The 27,246-nt window shown below is 46.7% G+C and overlaps 1 protein-coding gene across 2 annotated transcripts in view; it reads right to left on the reverse strand.

The window, feature by feature from the left end:
• Positions 1-27,246, reverse strand: part of Glt1d1 (glycosyltransferase 1 domain containing 1) — an 82,968-nt gene that overhangs the window by 13,137 nt on the left and 42,585 nt on the right. The window contains exons 7-11 of one of the 2 annotated variants that reach the window (XM_052168812.1): positions 23,645-23,740; positions 22,808-22,857; positions 12,188-12,231; positions 11,201-11,321; positions 7,985-8,083 (exon numbers count right to left, since the gene is read on the reverse strand). In XM_052168812.1, coding sequence (XP_052024772.1) covers positions 7,985-8,083; positions 11,201-11,321; positions 12,188-12,231; positions 22,808-22,857; positions 23,645-23,740 — 410 coding nt within the window. The remainder of the gene's footprint in view (positions 1-7,984; positions 8,084-11,200; positions 11,322-12,187; positions 12,232-22,807; positions 22,858-23,644; positions 23,741-27,246) is intronic. The other variant, XM_052168814.1, reaches the window with a different exon arrangement.

The following is a 27,246-nucleotide window of genomic DNA, read 5'->3' on the forward strand; positions in this document are numbered from 1 at the left end:
CCACACCAGACAGAACCCAAAGAACTAGAGTAAAGGTTTCAGGGAATTGTCTGTGGAGTGCACCCACTAAATGGGGGTGGAGGTTGATTTGCAGTCAGCTAACCTGGAGCAATCAGGGTTGCACAGAGCTGTCACCCGCAGAGCATGCTGCAGTGCTAACTTAAGCAGGTCAAGTGACCTTGCGGGAGGGGCTTTCTCTAGGACCAGTGAGGTCCCCTTGCAAATCACTGACAGAGATCAGTAAATAGCAGAGAAGGTACACACACTAGGACAGTGAGAATAAAAACCATGCACACAAACGCAGGTCTTCAGAGAGCTCAGAAATGAATGACTGTGGATGCCCATAAGTCAACCTCAGAAAACTACGGCCTCCCATCCTCCCGTGAGTAGCCAGTGGAGGGGGCGGGGCACACTCAGTAAGTCACTCAGAAACACAAAGGACACTAAACAAAATGAAAAGGTGGTGGACCAAAGCTACCTCCCCTCCCTGGGTTTGCAGGTGTGGAGAGTCTTGCTCAGACACATGCAAAAAGTTTGTTGTTGTTGTTGTTGTTTTTTTAAGTGATACAAACAGCCATTGTTTGTCTGAAGTAAGGAACTGTTCCCAGAATTGACCACCCTCTATTTCGGTGGAGACAGTATCCTTTCTTTCTTAAAAACAAACAAACAACAAATCCATTTAAAATGTATTCTTTGAAAATCTTCTATATGTATACAAAGTATCTCAGTCCTTTATCGTCTCTCACCCCAGCTCTCAACACATCTCAGCTTCATCTCCCTCTTTAAAAAAAAAGCAAAAACAAAAACAAACAAACAAACAAAAAGCCTCAGTAAAATTAGTAGCACATAATTTAGGATCATCCACTAGGTTGCGAGCATTCTACCAATAACCGCTTACTCCTAAGAATGCATTACTCTCCCCCGTCCCCACAGGCGCCAACTGCCAATAGATTCTCAGTCAGGGCTGCAGCCCTTGGAGCCCCTCCCCTCTGTGCTGAAGTTTTGTGTGGCTTGATCTTGTGTGTGGTGGCTTGAATGAGAAAAGTCCCCCGCATTGTCTTAGGCGTTTGAACACTTGGCGCCCAGTTGGTGGCGCTGTTTGGGAAGGTTTAGGTGATACAGCCTTGCTGGAGAAAGCAGAGGGGAGGCGGTCTTTGAGATGAAAAGAGGCTCTACAGCCACTTTTCATTTGCTCTCTGCTTTGTGGTTGCAGCCAAGGATGTGAGCTCTCAGCTTCCTGCTTCTGTTCCATGTGCCATGCAAAGGAACATCCATAATCTCTACCATTATGGACACTAAGCCTTTAGTACTGTGAGCTCATAAATAAGTAAATAAATGAACAGTTAACCACTTTCTTCTCTAAGTTGCCTTGGCCATGGTGTTTTATCACAGCAACAGGAATGTCACTTAAGATAGCTGTTATTGGGTGCAACGGCCATGTCCTGCCTGGCAGACAGCATTCCACAGCTCTCCTCCTCCTCATCTTCCAGCCCTGTCCTCCGGGAGCTTGGGACTGATGGGAAGGCAGCTGGCTCGCTCACAGATGATTAAAAGAAGAAATGAAAACTGCAGATCTGTGGCTAGGGTGGGAACCCAGCTGTTCCCTGGGCCAAGGCGAGCTCTCCAAAAGAGGAGCTAGTGTGAGAACAGCATTCTGCTCGGAGACCAGCACCCCCTCAGCCACAATCAAGTGGGTGTGGGCAGAAGAGGGCCTGGTGGCTTCTATGCAGGAGCCCCAGCATAGCCTAGCACATATATCACTCCCTATATAAGACGGGGAAGCACAGAGGGTTCTCAGATGTGTGAATAATCTCCATTATTTCAAACGGGTTCCTTTGCTCAGGGCCAGGAAAAGCACTCCAATGGAAGTGGCCCTATTAGGATCAGGTGCTGCCCAGCAGAGATGGGACACAGTAGATACTGGGTTCAGCTCTGTCATGGAGACATAACCCACAGTAAGTGGGGACAGTAGGAAAGACAAGCAGAGGCACCAGGCAGGTGACTGAGCCTGCTTGTTGCCCCCATTGTCTCCTCCAGCACTACCCTTCCAGAGGACAGTGTCCAAGGGTATCCTCTAAGGGACACCTGAGATACCTGATGACTTCCAGGGTGCTGACCAGCCAGCATCTTTACAGTGAACTCCCGTGGACCAGCACTGTCCTGCTCTGATTCAGCCCAGGGCAGAAATGCCATTAGCTCTGCCCTACACCTGGGTACCAAAGCTGTCCACACATCTCTGTGCTTGGAGAAGGGTCCTGCAGTTGGGATTGGCTGAGCCCTCATAGGGTACAGGTAAGTACAGTAATGGAAGGAAGGAGAGAGAACCTTCCCTTTCTGTTCCTCTGGGTCACACCTGCCCCTTCCCCAGGGCCCATGCCTAGTTCATCTTTATTTCTTCAACAACAAAGCAGCAAGTTTGTGAGTCAGCAGGTGTCTATGCAGAAGATGGCACGGACACCATAGAGGTCACTAAAGAAGTCATGGACCTTCTCCCCCTCGTGTTTTGGGAGAATTCTTGACAAGCAGGATTCTCCCGAGGTTGCCCTCAATACCTTGGTACTCAGGCCTACAAGAAGCCCAGGAGATGCTGAGGTCCAGGCTGGAGCTCACCTCAGGTGCCGCTTCCATGTTTCCTGAGGCATGAGCCCCATCTGGTGGCCCTTTCTATCCAGCCATAGTCATCAAGCCCAGGTTCCACGGGTCACTAAGGGCTTCGCTTCTGCCAGATTGTGCCACCTTCTTTAGCATAGGATGGCTGTGGGCCTTAGACAGGAAAGGTCCCTTCTCCTGATGAACCAGGATGAATCAAGGCTGAGAGAATCCACTTTGCGGGGGAGATAGGGTTAGGTGAGAAAGTACCAGAAATCCTCCCAAAAGGAGAGCAGTAGGGAGAGAGGGAAGGAGAAAGGGAAAGAGGGAGGGAAGGAGAAGGGGGAAGAAAGGAGGGAGGGGGACAGGGTCAGAGATAGGTGAGATCAACTATCAACATGTGTGTGGGGGTTTGTGTGAGTGTATGCATGCACATGTGTGTATAACCATTTCTTCATCTCTCACCTGGGCTGGATCTTGCAGGACCTCAGACCAAGGAGCCCAGACCCACTCTCTCAACTCTCTCATGGTAATGTGACAGACAGGACTCACAGAGCTAACTCTGCATAGTGCCTGTACACCACACAGACAGGCTGGGCTGGACTCTTCCGAGAAACCCAGGCAAGGCCCAGGGCCCCTCTGTCCAACACTACAGCCCTGGCCTACTCCAGGGAGAGGGGCTGTGAGCATTCAAATAAATGCACAGGGATAAGGAACTGGATGCTTAGGGACTGTTTAAGTTCTGGGGGGTGTTTTTGCACTTTCTTTTTTAACCTATAGAAGTCAGAGGACAACTTGCAGGAATCTGTTCTCTCTTCCCACCATTTAGGTCCCAGGGGGACAATACTAAGTGCCTTTACCACTGAGCGATCTTGCTGGCTCTAACTTTAAATGTGACATCTCTCTAGATTCAATGATTCTAAATCTTCTTCAAAGCAATTGGCACGGCATCTGCTGCTTCCAAAAGGAAGAGTCTTATCCCCATCTTCTGGATGAAGGAACAGCATACAGGCGAGTGTGCTTACACGCCACTGGGGATTTCAAATGGGAACAAGAACCCCGAGCACTGCCACCTTCCAGGTAGGACACAAGCTTGAGAATGGCATTTCCCAGAGTATCTTGCTTTCCCCAAACACAATCAAAGTCATCCCTGCTTAAAGAAAAAGATGTCTTTAAGAAAGACATAAGCCTTGAGAAGGGGGTGTAGCTCAGTAGAAAGATTGCCCGGTTGGCCTAAGTCTGATCTTCAGTACCACATATGCTCAGTGTGTCGGCGGCCATCTATAATCTCTGCACTGGGGAGATGGGATGGGGGGTGTGGGACCGCGAAAGGCAGTCTATGGCCTGGTTGAGTGAGGCTTACTCCAGAGACCCAGTAGAATATTCTACAAGGGAACATGAGCCATGCTCCCAGATACCTAGGCTCCTGACACCAACTCCATACTCCTAACTCAACTCCATAATCCTGTGGCCATCAGTCACATAGGGCCAAGCCCCTAGTGTTCTGCTGGACTCCACCCCCACAGTCACCTGGCTACAGCCAGGTTTTCCCTGCCTACAGTTACCTGGCAACAGTCAGGTAACCCAGTCCACTATAAAAGGAGGCTTCTTGGCCCCTCCTAGATCTCTTGCCCTTATGCTCTCTCTGGCCTCTTGAACCCCTGTTTCCCCTCTCTCTCCATTCTTCTCCCCTCTTCCCACAGGGTCATGGCCAGCTTTTACCCTTCTATCTTTTCTTTCTCTCTTTACTTTTCTATCTCTTTTTCTTTTCCTACTTCTCTATAATAGAGCTTTGAAACCATGGGCTGCCTCTTATTAAAACCTACCGTGTAGGGGCAATGGACCAGGCCTCAGCATCTCCAGCCACCAGAATGGACCAAAGACTTCCCCACCTAGCCAGGCTTCCTCTACAGGTCCACGGGCCCGTACCAGAATGGACCCCATTCTGGGCAAGGACGCACCCCCTCCATAGGTACAGGGGAACCCGCCATTTACATTTTTACAAGTATGCAGGTTCCCGCCTGTTTTCCCTACAGGGGTGGGCAGGAGGATCAGATATTCAAGGCCATGCTTAGCTATATAGTGAGTTTGAAGACAGCCTGACAGCCTGGGCTACATAGACATTGCGTACATATATGTGTGTGTGTATGTGTGTATGTATGTATATATGTATGTATGTATGTATGTATATTTTAAACATAAGCTGGCTGTACAGAGGTGGCTCACACCTTTAATCTCAGCCCTCGGGAGGCAGAGGCAGAGGGATCTTTGAGTTTGAGGCCAGCCTGATCTACAGGGTGAGTTCCAGAACAACCAGGGCTACACAGGGAAACCCTATCTCAGAGGAGAGAGAGAGAGAGAGAGAGAGAGAGAGAGAGAGAGAGAGAGAGAGAGAGAGGAAAACATAAGCCATGTTTTGTTTGCCACTAAGAATCTTAAATACAACATGTCCTTCATAAACATTAGCCGCTGCGACCATTCGTATCCCCAAATTTATTTCTCTCCAGTTGTTTAAAGAACAAAAAGAAAACCTTCTAGCAGATCGGCTTGAGTTGCCCTTGAAGAGCCCAGCCCTGGCAGAATATGAATTCACGGTTTCTATTAAATGTCATATAGATCTTAATTTTGAAGCTCTAAAACTAAGCTATAAAAACACGCAGGAAAGTCGCTGGACTCCTTCCTTCTTCTTAAATGGAGAAATAACCAGATTGTTGAGGTAATGAGAAATCAATGTTGAGCCAGTTCGGGAAGCTTCTTTAAATTGAAATTTTCCAGAGGTGAAGTGTACAAAACCAGAGATTATTCTGTCCCTACAGTGAAATATGTTTAGTCATCAACTTTTTAGATATAAAGAAAATAGACTAGGCATAGCTATGGAATATAAATAGAGATATATTATATAGATATACATACAGATAAACCTCCACATTAGTTATAGAGTGAGATTACATATAGATAAATACAGAGATAATAGATGGAGATATGTATATAGATACAGACATAGATATGGACGTGGAGAGACAGGTAGAGGTAGATGTAGATGATTCCGTTGGCTCTCCTTGTAAGATTCCCAACCAAATGCCCCATACTGCTTACTGGGAAGAGGGACCCTCAATAAAGGAACTATTTCCATCTGATTGTCCTGTGGGAATCCCTAGGAAGAATTTTCTTGGTTGTCTACTGATGTAGGGGAGTGTGACCCACAATGTGTGGGTGCCAGTCCTAGGCAGCGCAGACCTGGGTTGTATAAGAAAGCAGGCTGAGCAAGCCAGCAAGCAGTGCTCCTGATTCTGCTCGAGTTCCCCCTGTGATGGGCTGTGACCTGGATGCGTGAGCCACATAAAACCTTTTCTTCCCCAAGTTGCTTTTGGCCATGACATTTGCCACAGCGATGGAAAACTAATACAACCCTTTCCCTCCAGATTCTTTCCTATGCTCCTGTCCCGGCGGTGAGTGTACAGGTTCTGGCTTTTACCATTCACTGTCAAAAGAAACAAGGGCTTAATGGCAGGAGCTGTCCCCGGTGCTGAAGAACCACATCCTGCAGAGGCTCAAATCCGGAAAGTGAGCCATTTCCCATTAGCAGACCTCCCTCTGAAGGGTTGAGCCCTCTAAAGGGGACCAGAGGAGAAGGTTGGAGACAGAAAAATGTGTCAACAAATAAGCAGATAAAGGCTGAGTGCCATGTACCGCACAGTTGTCACCAAGGATGAACTTGAACGTCTCATCCTCCTGAGTACTAGATTTGTAGTCACATCCTGCCATGTCCAGTTTCGGTCAGTGCTGGTGCCTGAATCCAGAGCTTCATGCATGCTAGGCTGGCACTCTACCAACTGAAATGGTCCCCTTTCCAGTGGCCAATTCTTCAGTCTCCGCACCCAGGCATGCTGCATGATCCACAGGTTTCCCTCCTCCTCCTCCTCCTCCTCCTCCTCCTCCTCCTCCTCCTCCTCCTCCACCTCCTCCTCCTTCTCTTCTTCCTGCTCCTCCTTCTCTTCTTCCTGCTCCTCCTTCTCCTTCTGCTCCTGCTCCTCGTCCTCTCTTACATGGGGCCTGGATGAATTCAATTTTATGGTCCACAAACCAAGACTCCCTTTCTTTGCTGACCGTCCGCTGAGCTCTCAGACTCTCCCCAAGGTTCCTGGCCATTCCCCCCACGCCCTTGCACAGGCCCTCATCTCCCAATCTCTCTGAATACTTCAGTCTTTTATTTCCAGCCCTACATGGGAAAACCACGTTTCTTTATGTTCTCAATTAAGGAGTAACAGCTAACGCAGAATGAGTAACTATATTTAGCTTGACTTCAAAGAGCATTTATGCTTACACATTATTTATGTGCTACGCATTGCATATACATATTTTAGCTCCCAAAGCCAGTGGTCTGACAGGACAGTTCTTCTTAATAAATGAAGTGCTGGTTCTCATACATATTTGAATGCATATTTGAAATTGCTCTGGCTCTCCCGGCATCCAAGTCTAAGTTCTGTGGTTGCTTGAAGCAGTGCCAGCCTGGAGTTCCTTAAAGCTTACAGTATTTGTTTTTAGCGCAACGTAGCCCAGCATACACTGGGTACGTGCGACATCCGTGTCTCGCGCACTATTTCGGAGTGTAAAGAATCGCAACTTTCCCCTCACAGAACCAGGAAGGGCTGCTGTTCTAAACATCCTTCGGTAAAGCCAACGCGAAGATGGTGGGTCTAAACACATCTGCGAGTAAGTTTTAAGTTCTATAGTGACGGGGGTAGGGAGTTTGGACTGTCTCTGTGACTCAGGGGCTGGGACTCACCTGAGAGGACCTGAACATGAGAGAAGCAGGGAGTTGTGCCACCAGCCCCCAGAATACACCATGTCACAAGGCATCAGGTGGCTATGGGACCTTCTCTTCTGCTCCACCCTAACCCCAGACAAGTACTTAGAACATTGGACGGCAAAGTCCTTGTGCATTTGTCTTTTTGTTTTTGTTTTTGTTTTTGTTTTGTTTTGTTTGTTTCTGTGTAGTTAGTTATATTTTGTTTTGTTTTGTTTTGTTTTAGACAAGGTCTCATGTAGGCTAGTCTTGAACTAGCTATATAGCAGAGGTTGACCTTAAACTTATGATCCTCCTGTTTTTACTGCCTGAATACTCTGTGGTAGACAGGTGTACACCACCATGCCTGGTTTATGCATGCCAAGCAAATGTTCAGCCAGATGAGCGAAAATCCTCAGGTCAGAAGTGCCCTGGAAGTCCAGATGCCGTGTGTCCCTCCAGGGTGAGAACAGAAGCCACAGAGTATGCTGGACAGCTCTACCTCCACCAGGAGCTGGGAGGCTCACAAGAACCCCGAATTCACAGGCATACTTCACACAGACAGAACTCATACTGGTGAGGCAAATACGGGGAAAGGTCTCTCTTTACCTGAGGGTTTGAAAACAGCAATCCCGTGACTCCATGCTCTACCACAGCTGAGTTCCCAGGGATGTTCCTGGCTAGCACGGGAACTTCCAAATCCATTGCCTGTGAAGACGGGAGGAGTGAGGATGAAGGGTAGCATCTAAAAACCAGGCAAGGAGGGTCGGAAGATGGCTTAGGTGGTAAAATGCTTGCTCTGCCAGCATCAGGACCTGTGTACAGTCTCCTAGGAGTCTCGTAAAACAAAACAACAAAACAAAACCATAACCAGGCATGGTGGTGCATACCTATAATCTTGAAACTGGGGGTGTGGTGGCAGGGACCATAAAACGGGGATCCCTGAGACTCACTGGCCAGCCAGTCTAGCCTACTTTTCAGGCTCCAGGTTATGAAAACTCAAAAACTAAGATGGATGGGGCTGAAGAGATGGCTGGGGGCTAAGTGTGCTTGCTGCTCTTGCAGAGGATTAGGGTTTAGTTCCCAGTACCCAAGCTGAATGACAGTTCACAATCACCCGTGACTCCAGATCCAGGGCCTCTAGTGCCCTCCCCATGGTTACCCCCACACATGTGCACATATTCCGACACATGTGCACATTCCCCCCCCCCCCCCCCGCCTAGACACGCATGAGAGTGCATAATTTAAAATGAAAATAAATCTCTCTTTAAAAAATGGCAAATTCTGAGCACAGACAAGCTCTGAGAATATGTGAACACATTGAGAAGCTGGTCCTGATAACGCTGTAGCTGGCAAAGCCTTGCGCTAGACGGTGTTTGGAAATAGGCCTGCTCGCTGTTCAGAGCAAATTCACAGAGCAAGCAGGGAAAGACAGAGGAGGGGCTGAGCTTGGCGCTGGGGGACAGACACACAAAATGTCAGGACATGACACACATAGTTTCCCTTTACCAAAACAGACTCACCTGGCCTCCCTAGACTAGATCAAGCTCCTCTTATGAGATGGGCAGAACCACTATATCATGATCTCTAACATCCCTGTGGCCAGACCCCACCCTTACTAGTGCTGCCTGGGGTTTATAGAAAGTCTGAAGGGGGGGGGGACGGCCAGGGTGGCCTCGAACTCACAGAGATTCACCTGCCTCTGCCTCCAGCATGCTGGAACTAAAGGTGTGTGCCACAGTATACCTGGCTGAAACAGTCTTTATCTTCCATGGCATGAGGAACACAGCTGCTGGAACCTGCGCCCCATTAGAAAAAAAAAAAAAAGGACAGCCAGGTTTTAGGGATGCACAGCTCACCTGCAGATGTGGCTTGTGAAGCTGGCAGCCAGGCAGCCCTGGGGAGACTGCCCTATCTCTATTTTTCTCGAAGAAGGATTTGCTGCAACTTTGTGGCCTGGGTGACCATTCTGAGTGAACACGGCTAGGATGGGAGAACAACTTGATCTGAAGGTGTTCTTACAAACTCACAGTACTGAGCGGAGAGCGGTTTAGGTGAGGCTGGCCAGTGGCCAGTGTATTTCTTCTACACAAAGACCACCCAGCCGCTTGCAAAATCCCTCGCCTCCAGCACCTTCCACACCCCAAAGAAATGCCCTTAGCAAGGCTTTCTAGTTCTGACCCTTGAAAAACAGCTTTGGCTTTTCAAAAAAATAAGGAATGGTCCCGTCCCATGCTCCCACATAAAATCAATCTCTATCTCACCCCCCCCCACACACACACACATACACACACATACTTTGGCAGCAAAATGGCGCAAGTGTTTTAAAACACTCTTATAGGGTCCTTCAAGGTTCTCCGATCACTAGAGCTAGCATGATTGGCTGTGGTCAAGCATGCTCCATTTTGCTCTTAGCTCTAGATCCTTCGTCCACGGAGGTCCCAAAACCTAACCCAGAGGTTCTGTCTACACGTTGACTGCATCTATGTGGGTGTTCCAAACAGGCAAAGGGAAATATGGAGGCAGTTCTTTCTACCCTTGGTGTGTGGAGGGATACATATGGATGTGGAGAAGACAGGAAAACTTGGAGCGGCCATCCTCAGAAACTCTCCACCTCGGGTTTTTTTGTTTGTTTGTTTGTTTGTATGGTTTTTTTTTTTTTGAGACAGGGTCTCTCACAGGCCTGCAGCTCACAGACTCTATTAGGCTGCATGTCCAGTGGGTCCCAAGGATCTGCCTGTCTCCCCTCTAAGACTTCTCCATCCCTGGGATTACACTCACAAAGCAACCATGCCTGGCTTTTCCTGTGGGTCCTGGGTATTAGACTCAGCACAGCAAGCACTGAACTGACTGAGCCGTCTCTCCATCTCCCTCCTTTTAAGGAAATTCTATTCTAAGGGTGAGGGTGGGGGTGGGTATTTCAAATCCACCGTATGCTTGAATGGGAAAGACCCGGTGGGCTTTTAGCAATAATCACCGGGTTGCTGTGCATCTGACTGACATTTGCTCTTGACATGCTTTCAGTAAGAAGCGTGTATTTTAGCCAATGGGCATCCGTACTCGCCAGCTCAAGAAATCAGATTTGGAAAGGTTAAAAAAGTTCACTTCCTGGACCAGGGATGGGCGTGCGCTCTGTGATTAACACCCTGGCCATCTGAAAGGGATTCTGAAGAGGCGCGCTTACCACTCCCTCCCCTAAAATCAACTTCATTCAGAGCCCAGTCTCCCAAAGGTTATTTTGCCTTCTCAAAGGAAGGCCACAGTGACACGTCAAGAGCATCAGAATTGCTAACAGCTGCCTTTCCTATGAGGCAAGCTGAGTGCCACAGCAGTTACTCCGCAGAGAAAGCTGGGCGGGCTGCTCATGAAACCACTCATCAGACTTCAGGCTCTTGACCTGAACGTGTGGAGCGGAATGTGTATTTACATATAGAAGAACAACTGGCTGCCTTCTCTGCACTGGTTTGAAAGTTAGTTGCTGGGGGCGGCAAACTGCCCCAGTGGTTGCAACAGGCTAAGCACCCAACCAAGGCTGATAGTTACCAAAGAGCACAGGCAGAGCTGGCTTCTTTGCTGAATACAAAGGTGACACAAGGTCATGATCACATCATGCACTTTCAGAGCAATTGATGCAAATTCACACTCGCTCCAAGGGTATCTAGACACCCTCTTCTGGTATCCATCAGCAACTGCACTCACTTGTACCCACACAGACACATGTGCATACACGTAACTTAAACTTTTTTAAATAAATCTCTTTTTTTTTTAATGGAGAAGAGCAAGAACACTCTGGTACCACATCCTGGGTATTTGGGATTACAGTACCTCCAAGATGGCGGCTGACATGCCCTCGGAGACTGAGCTGTTGACCAGTGCAAAGCAGCTCTTCACCACTGCATGAAGATCTTCCTGTCTCATCTCTTGGATCAGCCGGACTCCTGCAGCCCTGAAAGAAACAGAGCAGAGATAGCATAGCTGTTTCCCACTCAATGTTATGTGAACAATTATGACCCAGCTGTACATTGAATGAAAACTGGGCCCCTTGTTCCTGGCAGGAAAAGAAACAATTTTGACAGGTACACTGATCAGTTACCTCCAAAGAGACTATAGCAGTCTGTACCTTCATCAGCCAGACACAAGTAAGCCGCTTCATTCTTCCAAATTTTTGTTAAGATTTACTTATGTGTATCAGTGTTTGACTGTGTGTACCATGTGACTACATTACACACAGAGGCCAGCAGAGGGCATGCGGATTGCCTGGAATTGGAATTACAGGTGATTGGATGCCATCCTGTGGGTGTTGGGAATTGAACCTGGGTTCTCCACAGGACCCAGGGCAGTCAATGCTTTTAACCAACTGAGCCATCTCTCCAGTCCCCAAATCTTTGTTATTTTAAATAATTGCATTTATCCCAGTGTCATCAGCTAAAAACAAAAAACAAAACAAAACAAAAAACCTTAGTGATCTTCACTAAGTCAGGTATGGAGGCATGTACCTAGGGACCCATCACATCAGAGGCTTCTGATTCCAGTCCACACCCTTAGCCAGGAACTAAGTGCTTTGCTCTGGCTGTCCCCCAGGTGACTAGGGAGACTGAGTGTCTTACATTTTGAGTGCGTCCATTTTTTGGCCTCTACCCTGAAGCCCAAAGCATGGCCTTGAGAGATTACAGGGGGCTGCACTTGCAACCTTCTTAGAGCAGAGTCGGAAACCGGTAAGCTGGGTCTCCTGAGCCACCCACTCTGCCACACAGGATTCCTAATGTGCAAGATGTCACCAGACTGAAGATGCCACCCGCTGGTCTCTCTTACCTCCTCACCCGGTCTTTCACTTCCCTTGTAAACACTGGATCTACCTGGAAAAAGAGGGACAAGAAACATTTAAGAGTGGCTGGCAGATGGCTCAGCAGGTACAGGCCTTGCTACAAAAGCCTGAGGCCCTAGGTTTGATCTCAGAAACTCACATGGTTGAAGGAGACAACTGACTCCTAAATGCATTGTCCACTGCTTTCACATATGCACCATGGCATGTACACACACACACACACACACACACACACACACGTACTGCACACACAATTTTTTTTAAAAGTTCTGACTCTCCAGGTGGGGCCAGGTAGTAGAACAACTATTGTGCACAAAACCAGTCCAGTCCCCAACGCCAGGTATGATAATGACAGCCTGTGACCTCAACACTTGGAAGGAAGCAAAAGGATCGTGAGTTCAAAGCCATCTTCTGCCGCCTGGCAAACTCCAGGCCAACCTGGGATATTTGTAAGACTTTTGTTTGGGGTTCGGGTAAGCCTGACCTAAATCTAACTCCTCAGCACACGAATCCTGACAGGATCAAAGCCCACCAAGTAGTTCCGAAAGGAAGACTATATGAGAAACAGAGGAGCAGCCCAAGTCCAGCCCTGATACAAGGAAGATAAGAAAAGAGAAGGGGTGGGGTCTGTGTGCCACCCTCTACGAGCTTTGAGCCCAGGGAAACCCAAGGCCTTCAAAGGACAGAGGAGAGTGCTTACGTGCAGGACACTTGCAGGAACTGTCCAATCTTTCAGAGAAAGGCTTGCTTTCTTAAACGATGCAGATGGAATTTATCATAAAAAGCAATCCAGGGAATGAGTGGGAAGCCTTCGTCAAAGCAGCCCATAGACCTGAAGTTTGTTTTTAGTGGGAAGCCTTTCAGAAGTACAGTTTTAAAAGCAAGGGCATGCCCCTAGGCTGATGAATAACAAAACGTGTTTATCCATTTGAGTATTATTCAGACATAAAGAGAAAGGACTATATTATGTAGTAAGAAAACACTGTGCTAGGCGAGCCTTGGCCGTGCACACCTGTGATACAGCACTGGGAGGAGGGGGGCGGAGGCAAGTGGGTCAGAAGCTCAAGGTCATGTCTGGCTGCATTCAGAGTTCAAGGTCAGTTCCCTTCCAAGAGGGGGAAGAGTCCCTCATCAATCTCCTTTCAACTCACCACAAACTCTTCACTGAGACATCCGACAGACAGACTACATCTGACTAACTCCGTCAGACTGGTCCCTTGGGGTCTCCCATCCGACTACTATTATCAGCCGTGAGTACGATTTTCAAACAGTTGAACAAATTTTCTTCAACACAAAACTGTTGCGTCAGCAAGATAAAGATGGCCCAGTGGGTAAAGCGGCTTGTGGTCAAGCCTGACCGGGGTTGGATCTCCAGGACTCTCGTGCACCAAGGCACAACTGCCTCCTCCAAAATAAATAAGTAAATGAATGTAATTTAAAATAAAATTAGGGGCCAGGAATGGTGGCATACACCTTTAATCCCAATATCCAGGAAGCAAAGGCAGGTGGATCTCCTGTAAGATTGAGGCCAGCCTGGTCTATGTAGCGAGTCATCCAGAGATGGCACAGTAAGATCATGATTCAAAAAGAAAAAAGAAAGAAAAGAGAACTTATTTTAGGAGGACTGGAGAAAGGGCTCAATGGTATCTACATGTACCCACACACATAAAAATATAAATACATCTTTAAAACTTTTATTTTAAAGCCTAGACCTCGCTTCAAAGACACAGCAAGGGTGTGAGCCCAGCTCAGGAATTCAGGATGCTAGCAGCCCCTCCTGACTGTGGCTCCAGCCAGGCTGCAAGGAAAGTAGATTCAATTCCTGTTCTCATTTACGCGTTGCCAATAGCCATCATGAATTACAAGCACGCGGGCTAGCTGAAAGCAAATGCCGGAACAGCTAGCTTTATACTGCCAGGTGATATAAAGCCTTTGTCTAGAAACTCTGTTTCGCTTTCTTCTGACAGGAAGCGCTGTGTGGTGGGCCTTGTCTCCTTCAGACTGCTAGGATGCCAGCTCAAGGACTGAAGGTGTTAGGCTTACTGACAGCCCTGGGGCTATCCCACTATGTGGGGCTACCTTACTGGGGCTACCTTATATCAAATGCAAATGCGTAAGAATTTGTAATTAACCCTAGGAAGATCTGTGCAAAGAGGAGCTCATAGCTATGAACAACAAATTACTACTATTGTAGCTATTTATAATTAATACTCAGTAGCCACCTAAACCAGAAGAACGTGTGCTAAGCTTTTTAAAATCATTAATTTAGTTCTAGCAACAATGTCATTACTGAACACTTCTATACAGGAGGACTCAAAAGAGTTGTGTAAGCAATTGGGCCAGTGTTCTAGTCTGGGCAGACTGGAAGCTGAGTTCTCTTGGTTCTTAGTTTCATCACATAACCGCTACAAAGCTCAAGGGACAGAAGCTGGAGAGATGGCCCAGCTGATGGAGTGTTTGCCTTATAAGCATGAAGACCTGAATTTAATCCCCAGAACCCAGATTTTAAAAATCTAGGTGTGTCAGGGCTGGAGAGATGGCTCAGTGGTTAATAATAGCTCTTGATGCTCTTGCAGAGGACCAGGCTCCCAACACCCATGCTGGGCAACTCAAAACCATCATTTGTAACTGCAGTTCCATGGGATCTGACACCATCTTCTGGTCTCCAGGAGCCTCTACACTCAAGTGGTGAAATATATATATATATATATATATAATATATTATATATTATATGGTGTGTGTAGGTATGAACACATACACATTATAATCAGACACATGCATACATGCAACATAAACAATTTAAACAAGGAATTATGGTATATGCTCATATTTCCAGCTGAGGGGAGAGGAGTAGAGAACACCTGACCCTTCCCGGAGAGCAAGCATGGTACCCAAATCTGTGAGCCCCAGAACAATGACAGACCCTGTCTCAAAAGGACGACAAAAATGGTTGATGGTCCTCCACAGGAAACTGCACCCACAGGCAGTGAGCACATGACCACATGTGCACATGCACACACAGATACCCAGACACACAGACACACAGACACATAGACACACAGACACACACACACACATACACACACACACACACATGTGCACACGCATGCAGGCTGTAAGAGCCCATGAAGTTCCTGCCACTCTCCTCACTCTTCTCCCTCTGGCCAGCCTGTGTCCCAGTCTCCAGGAGTCATCCTCCTCCAGGATGCAGCTGGTACCCTATCTAAGATGCATTCACTCTCCCTGACAGTCCTGGCCAGAAGCAGCACCTCCGGGCAAGCTATCCTGCCTGCTACCTGCCACCCCCACGGTCACCATCAATGGTGGCTCTGCCTCTCTTTCCACTGCACCTCGGTCTCCTTCCCTGGCTTGCATGCAGTGGCTGAAACAGTCCTGTGCATGAGAACTCCCTTTTCCCTTCGCACTCCTAAGGCCTCATGCTCAAATTATTAAGTAATCAGATGCTAGCACAACCCTAGCATATTATGATGTAAAAGTCAACCCTCCGGTAAGAACTTTTTTCTGGGCTGGCAAGATGACTCAATGGGCAAAGGTGCTTGCCACCAAGCACAATGACCTAAGTTTGTTCCTGGGGATACACCACCCCCTAACCTAGGACATTATAGGGGAGAACCAACTCCTGCAAGTTGTCCCTTGATCTCTAGACACGCGCGCGCACACACACACACACACACACACACACACAAATATTTAAAAATGGAAAGCCTTTCCTTCTATATGTTAATTTTCACCTTAACATTTTGCATGGGTTTGTTTCTGCCAGCCTGTCCTCTTTTTGTCTTTATTAGCATGCACTGGCTCTCAAGATGAACTGTCTGGAGAAAGATAATTTGTCAAGGATACAAATCAAGTTCCGAGACGGTTGGAATGCAAAGCCGGAACGCAGCTAAGGAGTGAAGAGCGATGCCTTGAGATGAAACACAATCGACGCCGGCTTTCTCTGGGTTTACTTTCCACATCGGTTTACTTTCAAATCTCTTAGTGAAGCCAAGTGGAACAAAACACAAGATAAAGAGGAAAGGAGGAGTGGATGTTTTTATTTAATGAAATTTTTAAAGGGGTGGGGGGAGGCTTTGAAAGCGACAAGAGAAAAATTCTCATTTCCTCCTTCCAAGCTTGTTTATTTCCTAACAAAAGAGATTGTTTAAACTCTAGGGCTTGGGGGACATAATCTTTGCTACAAGTTGCTGGGGGAAGTCATTAGGCTGTCATGCCCAAAGCAAGCGCTCCCCGCCTCCCAGCACGCCTCATCAAAGAACTGGGGAAGGTACCATACAAGATGCCCTGTGAGCGGGAACACGTGCTTCTCTCAAACAGAGAAACTGAGAGATCAAAGGAGCATTCGTAGGAAACCCAAGCTGAATTCAGAGCATCCTGCAGCTACAACAGGAGGCCAGCAGTCAGAGCGGAAAGGGAACATTGGCTTTAATAGTCCCTCATGCTTCCTGAATTCCCAGGACACTCCCCCAAGGACAGGAAGTGCTCACTTTCACTAATGGAGAACCAGGAAGCAGATACTACTGTCTTAATCACTCCTACTTTGCAGATGGGGAAACTGAGGCACATGGTTAAGTCAGGAGCAGCCAGCTAACTATCACCAAAGTCAGTGAAGGGCATGTTACCCTTCAGACAAGCACATGACCTAGCTTTTCTCCCGGCACAGAGGCAGGTCTGGCCCAGAGAGGGGGCAGAGTTAACTGACAGGCCTTCAGGTAATGGTCGTGAGACCTCGGCAAGCACCAGGCACTCACGTGCTGCATATCCATAATGCAGGTCGAATATTCATATACATAAAACAAATCTTGAAACAAAATATGTGCATGCACAGCCAGTTTGGGATTTGTTTTTTTGTGACTATTTGCCCCGCATTTCAGCACAGCAGCTCCGGGCTCATCCTTCTCCCCACTGAACAGGGTCTGGTGAGTGGCCTCACATGACGGTCCTCTTCCCTATTAAAGGATACCCTGGCACCCTCTTCCTGAACCTGGAAGGACAGTTGGTCTTGGAGGCAAAGCGGAAGAGACTCTTTTTTATCTTCAGTACCCAGCCTTGAGTGAGACTTGTCCCAATGAGTTGTCTCATACGAATTTCCCGGCACTTCTGTGTTCCCAGTACCATGTCCTCTGGCAGACTTTGGGCTGGAAAGTTTTCTTTCTTATTTACTTACTTTCTTCCTTTCATCCTTTGTCTGTCTCTCTCTTTCTTTCTTTCTTTCTTTCTTTCTTTCTTTCTTTCTTTCTTTCTTTCTTTCTTTCTTTCTTTCTTTCTTTCTTTCTTTCTGTGATGCTCTCAGCTGAGGAATGTCAGTGAGCCTACACAGTGTCTTCACCAGAGTCCAACACATAAATGGGACTCCCGGAAGGAGGCAGAGGTAGTCGCCACTGAACACCACAGTGACTCCACAGTAATAGCTGGACTCCGCTTCACCAGTCATGACCTAGCCAAGTAGATACAATTTTGCAACAAGGCATAGGACATGACCTGGAAACCACTAAGCAAGCCTGCTGAGCAGCCCACTTTACACCCTAAGTGCTATTTGAGACTCCAGCTCTGCAGAGAGCAAGAAATGGACTAGAAGAAAATGTGCTCATACAGGAAGATTCCGGAGGGTGGGGGGTGGGTAATAACGCACTGTATGCTTTGGCCATTAAAAGGAGACTTTTAATGTGTCCTGACACATGGCCACCTCATCAGCACGTGAGTCCTTGATACTGCAGCAAATACTCAAAGTCAAGTACAGAGTGGCTTAAGTCTCCTCCTGTTCCAGACTCAGAACAGCGATAAACTGAGCACTTGGGTGTGAGCATTATGGATGTGTAGAGGTTTGGGAATGGTAAAGAATGAGTTTGTATCGAGAGGTCAGAAAAGCGTTATCTGAGGATCACGACCTGAGCCCGAAACATCATCACTGTAGAATCTCACCTCAAGAGCTGCAACCAACCCTGCGGGCCTTGAGGGGGAGCAGGGAGCACCACTGACCTGCCTCCATCAGATTGGCATGTGGGCAAGTCTGTGGGGTAGTTTCTTGATTTGTTGATTGATGTGCGGAGAGCCCAGCCCACTGTGGGCGGTGTCATCCCTTAGGTGGGGGGTCCTGGGTTGTACAAGGAAACAAACTGAGCAAGCCCAGAAGCGGCAAATGGGCGTTCCTCCTAGGCCCCTGCTTCAGCTTCTGCACGGTTGGAGTTTCTGGCTCCCTTTCTTGATAGACTGTGTGAACTGTAAGCCAAATGAACCCTTTCCCGCTCAAAGTTGATTTGGGTAATGGTGTTCGTCCCAGCAACAGAAAACAAACGAGGGCTGGAATCTTGCTGGCCGCGCTGGGTTTTTGTTTGTTTTTTGGGAGCTTTGGGCTGAAGGAGCCATTGAGTACTGATGGTTTGCTGGGCTGCTGTTGTGGGAGGTTGGAGGGACATGCTGAGAGCAGTGTAGGTGATGGAGGTACCTGAGGAGAGGTTGAGAGACTCTCGGAAACTCTAGCAGGACTATTCCTTCCTGTGAGGTTTTGAAATTGCAAGTCTCTGGTTTGTGGTTCTCTGGGACAGAAAGGTCAGCTGTGATTTATTCTGGAGGCACTAACACCTTCCAGAAGGTGCGTCAGCACTCAGAAGCTGTGCTCCAGGAGGCCGAGGCTGCTGCAGGAGATGTAAACTGTGGTCCCGGTCTGAGGGTGTAAGGGACTAAGGAGAAGAACCTGTGACAGGGCTGGAGTCCCTGCAGAGAGGTCAGGAGGCCATTGGTGGAGGTAAAGCCTCTGCTGTAACAGAGGTTTTAGGCTTGAAAAGGTCATGGAGAGTATCTGAGGCTTGACACCACAAGGCAGGGTGAGAATCCCTAAAACAGCATTCTTCTACCCATGCATGGGTCATGACCCCTTGGGGGGGGGTGGCATCAAATGACTCTTTCACAGGGGTCCCTTGTAACCATTGGAAAACACAGATATTTACATTGTGGTTCACAACAGTAGCAAAATTACAGTTATGAAGTAGCAGTGGAAATAATGTCCTGGCTGGGGGGGGGGGGTCACCCAGCATGAGGAGCTGGAGTAAAGGGTCGCAGCATTTGGAAAGATGAGAACCACAGCCCTAAAACAGAGACCAGAAAGAAAAGATTGATGAAGGGACAGCCTCAGTTGCAGTGGTGACCTCAGAACTGAGGGGTTCATGGAGGGGGAGGGGGAAGGGGAGAGGAAGAGGAAGAGAGGGACAGACAGACAGACTGTGACTGACTGAGGCTCAGCAATGGGAGACCACTGATAAGGGTGAAACCTTAGATGCAGGAGAGACCCCAGAATATTGAAGATGCCAGACGACAGACTGACCACTCAGGGACAGTGACAGGTGTGGAGAGTATGTAGGACAGGCTGTCTGGCTGCAGTGACAACCTAGAGCTTGGACTGTCTAAGCATCGTAGAGCCTGCTTCATGAGGGTCCCAGATGTTGGACAGTAAACTGTTTACAGTGTTGGAGTTTGACTTTGCTCTGCTCTGATGCTCACTGAGCCCTGGTTCCTCCCACCTAAAATGACAAGTGTGTGATTTATTTGGAATTTGGTAGGAAGCCACAGCTAAGAGGCTTAGATATTTTTAAAGAGACTTTGAACTTTTAAAGTGTTGGAATTTTTTTTAAACTGTGTTGCTTCTAATGTCTGTTATATTCTGTATTATATCATGAGATTAACATGAGATATTGTGGGCTGGAGAGATGGCTCAGTGGTTAAGAGCACTGACTGCTCTTCCAGAGGACCTGAGTTCAATTCCCAGCAACCACATGGTGGCTCACAACCATCTGTAATAGGATCTGATGCCCTCTTCTGGTGTGTCTGAAGACAGCTACAGTGTACTCATATACATAAAGTAAATAAAACTTTAAAAAAAAAACATGAGATATTGTGTCACTGTGGCCTCTGACATGGTGGCAGTTTTTATATGTGTGTATAATGGATATTTTAAATCCTTTTGATATGTCTGGCTGCACATGTATCGTGGGACAACATTTGGGAATTGTTTGCTCCTTCCATGATGTGAATCCCTGGGATCGAACTTAGACCATCAGGCTTAACAGCAAGCACCTTCACCCACTGAGCCCTTTTACCAGCCCCTCCCCTCTTGGTTTTCTTCATTAGCATCCTCTCGCCCCATTCTAAGAGGTAAACACGCTTATTCCCAAAGTCTGGGTGAATGCACAGAACAGCTGTGCATGCTGGGAAGGACCACAGGGAACTAAAATAAGGCAAATAGATGAGACTCTGAGGACGTGTATCTGAAGGAGTGAGCGTGAGGCTAGCCACTCAATGAGCACAATGATGGAGAATCTGTTTCGTTATGGTTAAAGCCATTTTCTCCTCAGTGGAGGCTTAGGGGAAACACAAGAAAGCCGCTAGACTCACTGGGCCTCCTGAGGTTGCAGAAGCAGGGAAGCAGTTGCTGGAGAAGAGGGGACTGACTCTTCAGTAGAGCTGCCTGCAAGTTGGGCAGGAAGATCCAGCTGGGGGGGCTGGTGATGTATCTAGCTGCCCTTGAGTCCCCCATGCTCCTGTCACCAATAATTTCATTGGCTCACCAAGACGGCCTTGTATACATTAGTTTCCTTGGTCTCTGTCAGAGGGTCCATTAGCAAACACTCCTAGCTTGCCCATTACCATCTGGCCAAACAAAACAAAGTGGTGGGAGGGGGTGGCTTATACTGCACAGGTGAGAATTCCACTCGGCACCTGCAGGAGTGTGTGTGTGTGTGTGTGTGTGTGTGTGTGTGTGTGTGTGTGTGTTCCCAACAGCAAGGTCTCTAAACAGCAGCCAGCAGCATGATCTGACACTAGGTTCTCAGGGTCACTTCTGCATCCACAGTTGGAAATATTCTGAACCATTCATATGGCTTATGCAGTGACTTAGATAAACTTTTGTCTTTTATATTTTAAAATAAGTTCCTCGTCATATGACCCACTGGCTTTCCCATAAGGATTATCTAATTATCCTTTGCAGTGGTAAATTAGTTGAATTAATTGTAGTCGTTACAGGAAATCAGCCATATAAGAGATCAGCAGATATAATCTTTAATGTTGCCCCCCCTCTCTCCCTTCTCGCTCCCTCCCCCTCTCTCTTTCTCTCTCACTCTGTGTGTGTGAGATACGACCATCAGGTTTCATTTTTTAAATACATTTTACATGAAAACATGTTTTGCATGCTTGCAAGCATGAATACCACATGTGTGCATTGCCTGAAGAGCCAGATGAGGGCATTGCACTCCTTGGACCTGGAGTTACAAGTGGTTGGAAGCTGCCATTTGGGTGCAGGGAACGAAACCCAGACCCTGTGGAATAGCAGCTAGTGCTTTTTAATGACTGAGCCACCTCTCCAGCCTCTCTTTCTTTCTTTCTTTCTTTCTTTCTTTCTTTCTTTCTTTCTTTCTTTCTTTCTTTCATACTTTTCATTTTTTAAAAAAGATAAATTATTAGCCAAAAGAGATAGTTTAGCAATAGAGGTGCTTACCACCAAATTCAATCCCTGGGAACCACACAGTGGAATGACTGAGCCACCTCTCCAGCCTCTCTTTCTTTCTTTCTTTCTTTCTTTCTTTCTTTCTTTCTTTCTTTCATACTTTTCATTTTTTAAAAAAGATAAATTATTAGCCAAAAGAGATAGTTTAGCAATAGAGGTGCTTACCACCAAATTCAATCCCTGGGAACCACACAGTGGAAAGACTCTGAAGGTTGTCTATGGGTGTGGTTTGATACATGAATACCCCCTCCAGCCCCCGCACATTGCACAAATAATAAAATAATAAAATTTAATAATAAAAAACAGCAAACTTAGCCGGGCGTGGTGGCACATGCCTGTAATCCCAGCACTTGGGAGGCAGAGGCAGGCAGATTTCTGAGTTCAAGGCCAGCCTGGTCTACAGAGTGAGTTCCAGGACAGCCAGGGCTACACAGAAAAACAGTCTCGGAAAACAAAACAAAACAAAACAAAAAAAAAAAAAAAAAAAAAAAACCAAACCAAACCAAAACAAAACAACAACTTACTTTGGTTTCTTTACTTTAGGTTTCTTAAAGAGAAAAAAAAAATACCTAGACATATAGAAGAGGGACAAACCAGTTATAGAAAATGTCAACAGAAGAGATGCTGAAGGGCTGGAGAGATGGCTCATCAGTTAAGAGCACTGACTGCTCTTCTAAAGGTCCTGAGTTCAAATCCCAGTAACCACATGGCTCACAACCATCTGTAATGGGATCTGATGTCCTTTTCTGGTGTGTCTAAAGACAGCTACAGTATATTTACATATAACAATAAATAAATAAATCTTTAAAAAAAGAGAGAGAGAGATGCAGAGATGCTGAAGAGATGGCGCTGCAGTTAGAGGGCACACTGCTCTTGCAGAGAACCTGAGTTCCATATTGAGCACCGACACTGGGCACCTGACAACCACTTGTGAATCCAGGTATAGGATATCAGTGCCCTCTACTGGTCCCAGTAGGAACTGCACACACACACACACACACACACACACACACACACACACACAAATTAAAACAAAGTCGATAGAAAAAAGGCAGCCATCAGATAGACATTTGCAGCCCATGAACTCACCTCAGGGCCTACAATCACCATGTAAACATTGGGCGTTTCTTGATGCCACTCTGCAGAAGGAAAGGAAAAGAAAGAAGAAGAAAAAACTTAGAATGGAGCTAGCATGGCTTCAAGTCACAGCTGGGAAAATAATTCAGCTTATCTACAAATTCCTCCACAGTTGAGTTTTCTCTTCTTAGCTCATTAAGCATTCATTCATGCTAGCCAGGACCGATTTAATTTATTTAGAACACCTTTATGTGGCATTGTATACTTTCACTTAAAGAATTGTTTCTTTTTGGACCTAAGCAATGGCTCGGGGGTTAAAACACTTGCTGCTCTGGCAGAGGATCAGAATTTAGTTCCCATCAACCACATGACAGTTCACAATTGCCTGTAACGCTAATCCTGGGGGAATCTGATGCCCTCTCCTGGTATCTACAGGTACTGCATAAATATCAAACACATAGAACACTGGCAGACAAACACATAAAATAATAAAGGGATCTTTATAAAAAGTGGTAAGATTTATAAATTAGTTTAGACTCATAATTGTCTCCAATTTGTCTGACATCCTTCACACCTGAAGCTGCAAATCTACACAGAGATATTAATCCTATAAGTTACCAAACAGTTCCTGGCTGTTTCCAAAGAGATCATATCGGAACAGTCTGCTTATATGAAATGAATAGAGCAGGGGTGGGGCAGGGGGGAGGTCCTGCTGGGCAAGATGGCTCACACTGTAACTCCTGCACTTGGGAAGCTGAAGCAGGAAGACTGAGAGTTGGGAGCAAGAACAGAAAGCCAAAACACATCTCTACTTGCAAATCTCCACATTGAGGAGGGCATGACACACACCTGAGAACGCATCCACCAGGTACAGAGGATCCTTCACTGGTCTGAGTCCGCATATTACAAGGAATATGTACAGGTTGTCAGCACTTTGGTCGATCTCTGCAACATAAGAGCGTGGGACACTTCCGTGGGCATGGAGGATTCGGCTAAGTTACCTGGCAACAGTGACAACATTGCAGCAAGCCAACCAGAGGTCAGCAGCTCACACTGGCTTTCCTGCCCCTAGCCTGTTCTCTAAATGCCTTGCCATGCGCATTAACTTCCCTAAGCACAGATTAGCCTGAGTTTTACTCTAGCTATGAAATGCAAGGTCTCTGCCCTAGAGGGGGATTGATGGGGGTTGGGGAGGGGGTTGATCCAGCCACTACCAATAGAAATCAGTCCCAGGAAGGACTGGGGCAGTTTCAGTTGATACAACTAAAAAAGAGGCTTATGGATGGCTCGGGAATTCACAGATGCGTGCTAGGTATGAGCATATGTCCCCAGGAATAGGAAACGCACACATACGTCTTGCCGTCCTGTTGTTTTTTCTGCGTTTGCCAGTTGGATTTGTCAGCTTTACCTCAGACAACCGTAACAGTTCTAAAAGTAGATGTGTATGTTTATCAAGTGTGTGTGTGTGTGTGTTTTCCCCTCTCATTTGTTTATGTTTTCTTTCTTTGGGTAGTACACGAGGTAGTGTCTCCTATAATAGTCCAGGCGGGCTGCAAACTTGCTGTGTAGCTGAGAAGGACCTTGAATTTCTGATTCTCCTGACACCACCTCCAAAGTCTAGGAATACGTGGGAGATACCACCATGCCAATTCATGCGGGGCTGGGATCGAACCCAGGGCTTCCTGTGTGTTAGACAAGCACTCTACCAGCTGAGTTATCTGTATAGTTTTAAAAACAGAGAGGAAGAATGGCTGGGGACATGGCTTAGCAGTTTAGAGCACTGGCTGTCCTAGCAGAGGACCCAGGATCAAGTCCCAGCACCCACACTGTAGCTCCCAACCATCTGTAACTCTGGGTTCAGAGATATGATGCCCTCTTCAGGCCTCTGTGGAAACATACAGACAAAACACCCATACACATTCATAATAATAATAACAACAAATACAAACTGGGCATGGTGGCATATACTTTAATCCCAGCACTCAGGAGGCAGAGGGAGGCAAATCTCTGTGTTTGAGGCCAACCTCGTCTACAAAGCAAGTCTCAGGACAGCCAGTGCTATAAAAGAAACTTTGTCTTAAAAAGCCAAAATAAAATATTATAATAATAATAATGATGATGATGATAACAACAACAACAGTAACAATAATAATAATACAGAGAAGACTTAGGATTGCCACATCTATGAAGCAAGACCAGCAGTGGGGACCAGTCCTGATGACTCTTCTCATGACAAGTGAAGCTGATATTTTTATCCCTGGCCTCTAGAGAGAGTGGGACCTTTCCTGGCCAACCAAATGCAAGGGAAATGGCTATATATATGACCTTTAAACCTTGGTTGTGAAACATCTTGTTACTCCTTGGCCATCTGGCCACACAACCTTCTTGGCAAAAAGTTTTAATAGAGACTCCTCCTGGCAGAGTGAGGTCCCAGCCCTGAGGTGAGGCTGGATCTCCAGCACACATGAGCATTTTGGGAACAGCACTGACAGGCCTAGAACAGGCAGAGGGTGCCCAGCCAAGCCACAAGCCCACAGTAGCTCACATCCCCAGAAATCCTGAGAAACAGCCACAGTTGTCTGAGGCCTGGAGGTCTTGAGGTATTTTATGGCAACTGGTAGATAATTGATTTAATCACAGTTGTTAATAGACTCAGCACAAAAGCTAGTCTAAAACATCAGCATTTACAGCCTGTGTAATTGGCCGTAAAACCATGGGTATGCAAGGCTGTCTTTTCCAGGATGGGCACTTGTCCATATATATTTTTTCTGAGCTTGCCTAAGTCTTGAGAATGAAAGTGGCATATGGAATGTGTCATACATGAGCATGAGGGACATTGTGATGGTTTATATATGCTCGGCCCAGGGAGTGGCACTTTTAGAAGGTATGGCCCTGTTGGAGTAGGTGTGTCATTGTGGGTGTGGGCTCTAAGACCCTCATCCTAGGGGCTGGAGAGATGGTTCAGTGGTTAAGAGCACTGACTGCTCTTTTGAAGGTCCTGAGTTCAAATCCCAGTAACCACATGGTGGCTCACAACCATCTGTAACAAGATCTGACTCCTTCTTCTGGTGTGTCTGAAGACAGCTACAGTGTACTTACAGATAATAAATAAACAATCCTTAAACAAACAAATAAACAAAAGGCCCTCATTCTAGCTGTCGAGTCCAGTCTTCTGTCTGCCTACAGATGAAGATGTAGAACTCTCAGCTCCATCCTGCCTGGATGCTGCCATGTTCCTGCCTTGATGATAATGGCCTGAACCTCTGAACCTGTAAGCCAGCCCCAATTAATTACTCTTATAAGAGTGGCCTTGACCATGGTGTCTGTGTACAGCAGTAAAGCCCTGTGGTCAGCACAGATAATAGAATAATGACAGTGACTCTGGACAGAATGGCGCTGAGAGTAAAGAGTGACAGCCTTGCCCTAGGAAAGCATTAAACATAATCATAGGAGCTGGGGGTGAATCTCAGTGGTAATGTCCTTGCCTTGCATGCCTGGACTTCTTGGTTTGATCCCCAGCTACTCACACACTCAGCTCACACATGTGTGCACACAAGCGCATACAAGCACACAAACAGTTCTAAGCCAGGTGTGATAACATAAACTTTTATCTTAGTAATTAGCAGACTAAGTCAGAAGGATAGCATCGAGGTTGGGGCCAGCTGGGCTACACAGTGAGTTCAAGACTAGCATGTACTATATAACAAAAGTCTGTCTCGAAAGGAAGCGAGGGAGGGAGAAAGGAAGGAAAGAAGGAAGGAGGGAGGGAGGGAAGGAAGGAAGGAAGGAAGGAAGGAAGGAAGGAAGGAAGGAAAGAAGAGAAAGGAAAGGAAGAGAAAGGAAGGGAAAGGGGGAAGGGCAAAAGAAAAGGAAGAAAAGAAAGAGAATTCCGGATGAATATGATCAAGATATTTATATGTTGGGGCAGGAGAGAGGGCATAATGGCTAAGAGTGCTTACTGCCTTTGCACAGGACCTAAGTTTAGTTACAGGCACCCAAGTGGCAGCTCTCAAGGACCATGTGGAGTCCACAACTCCAGAGGATCCGATGCCCCCTGCTGCCCGCTTTGAGCATTGCACCCAAGTGCTCATATCCACACACAGATACACATACATAATTAAAAATAAAATAAAATCTTAAAAATAGAACATACATACATGTGTGAAAATGTTATAATGCATAATGTCATACAAACATCTTATGCATAATGACTATAAATATAGTTAGTACAGTCTCTGAATTAACTTTGGACAGTCTTGCTAAGCTGCATTGAGGGTTTTATATGCCCAACCCAATATTTTTAATCTCATGAACTAACCTCAGCAGACAAACCTTAGTGAGTGCATATTTGACTAAAGTCTGAGCCAGAAGCTACAGATGTGGTCTCAAGGTCGGAGAATTGGAATTCAGGCACCGGAATCCAAGGTCAGGAGTCAAGCGATTGTCTTTAA

This window comes from Apodemus sylvaticus, chromosome 22 (assembly GCF_947179515.1).
Source record: "Apodemus sylvaticus chromosome 22, mApoSyl1.1, whole genome shotgun sequence".
Lineage (NCBI taxonomy): Eukaryota > Metazoa > Chordata > Mammalia > Rodentia > Muridae > Apodemus > Apodemus sylvaticus.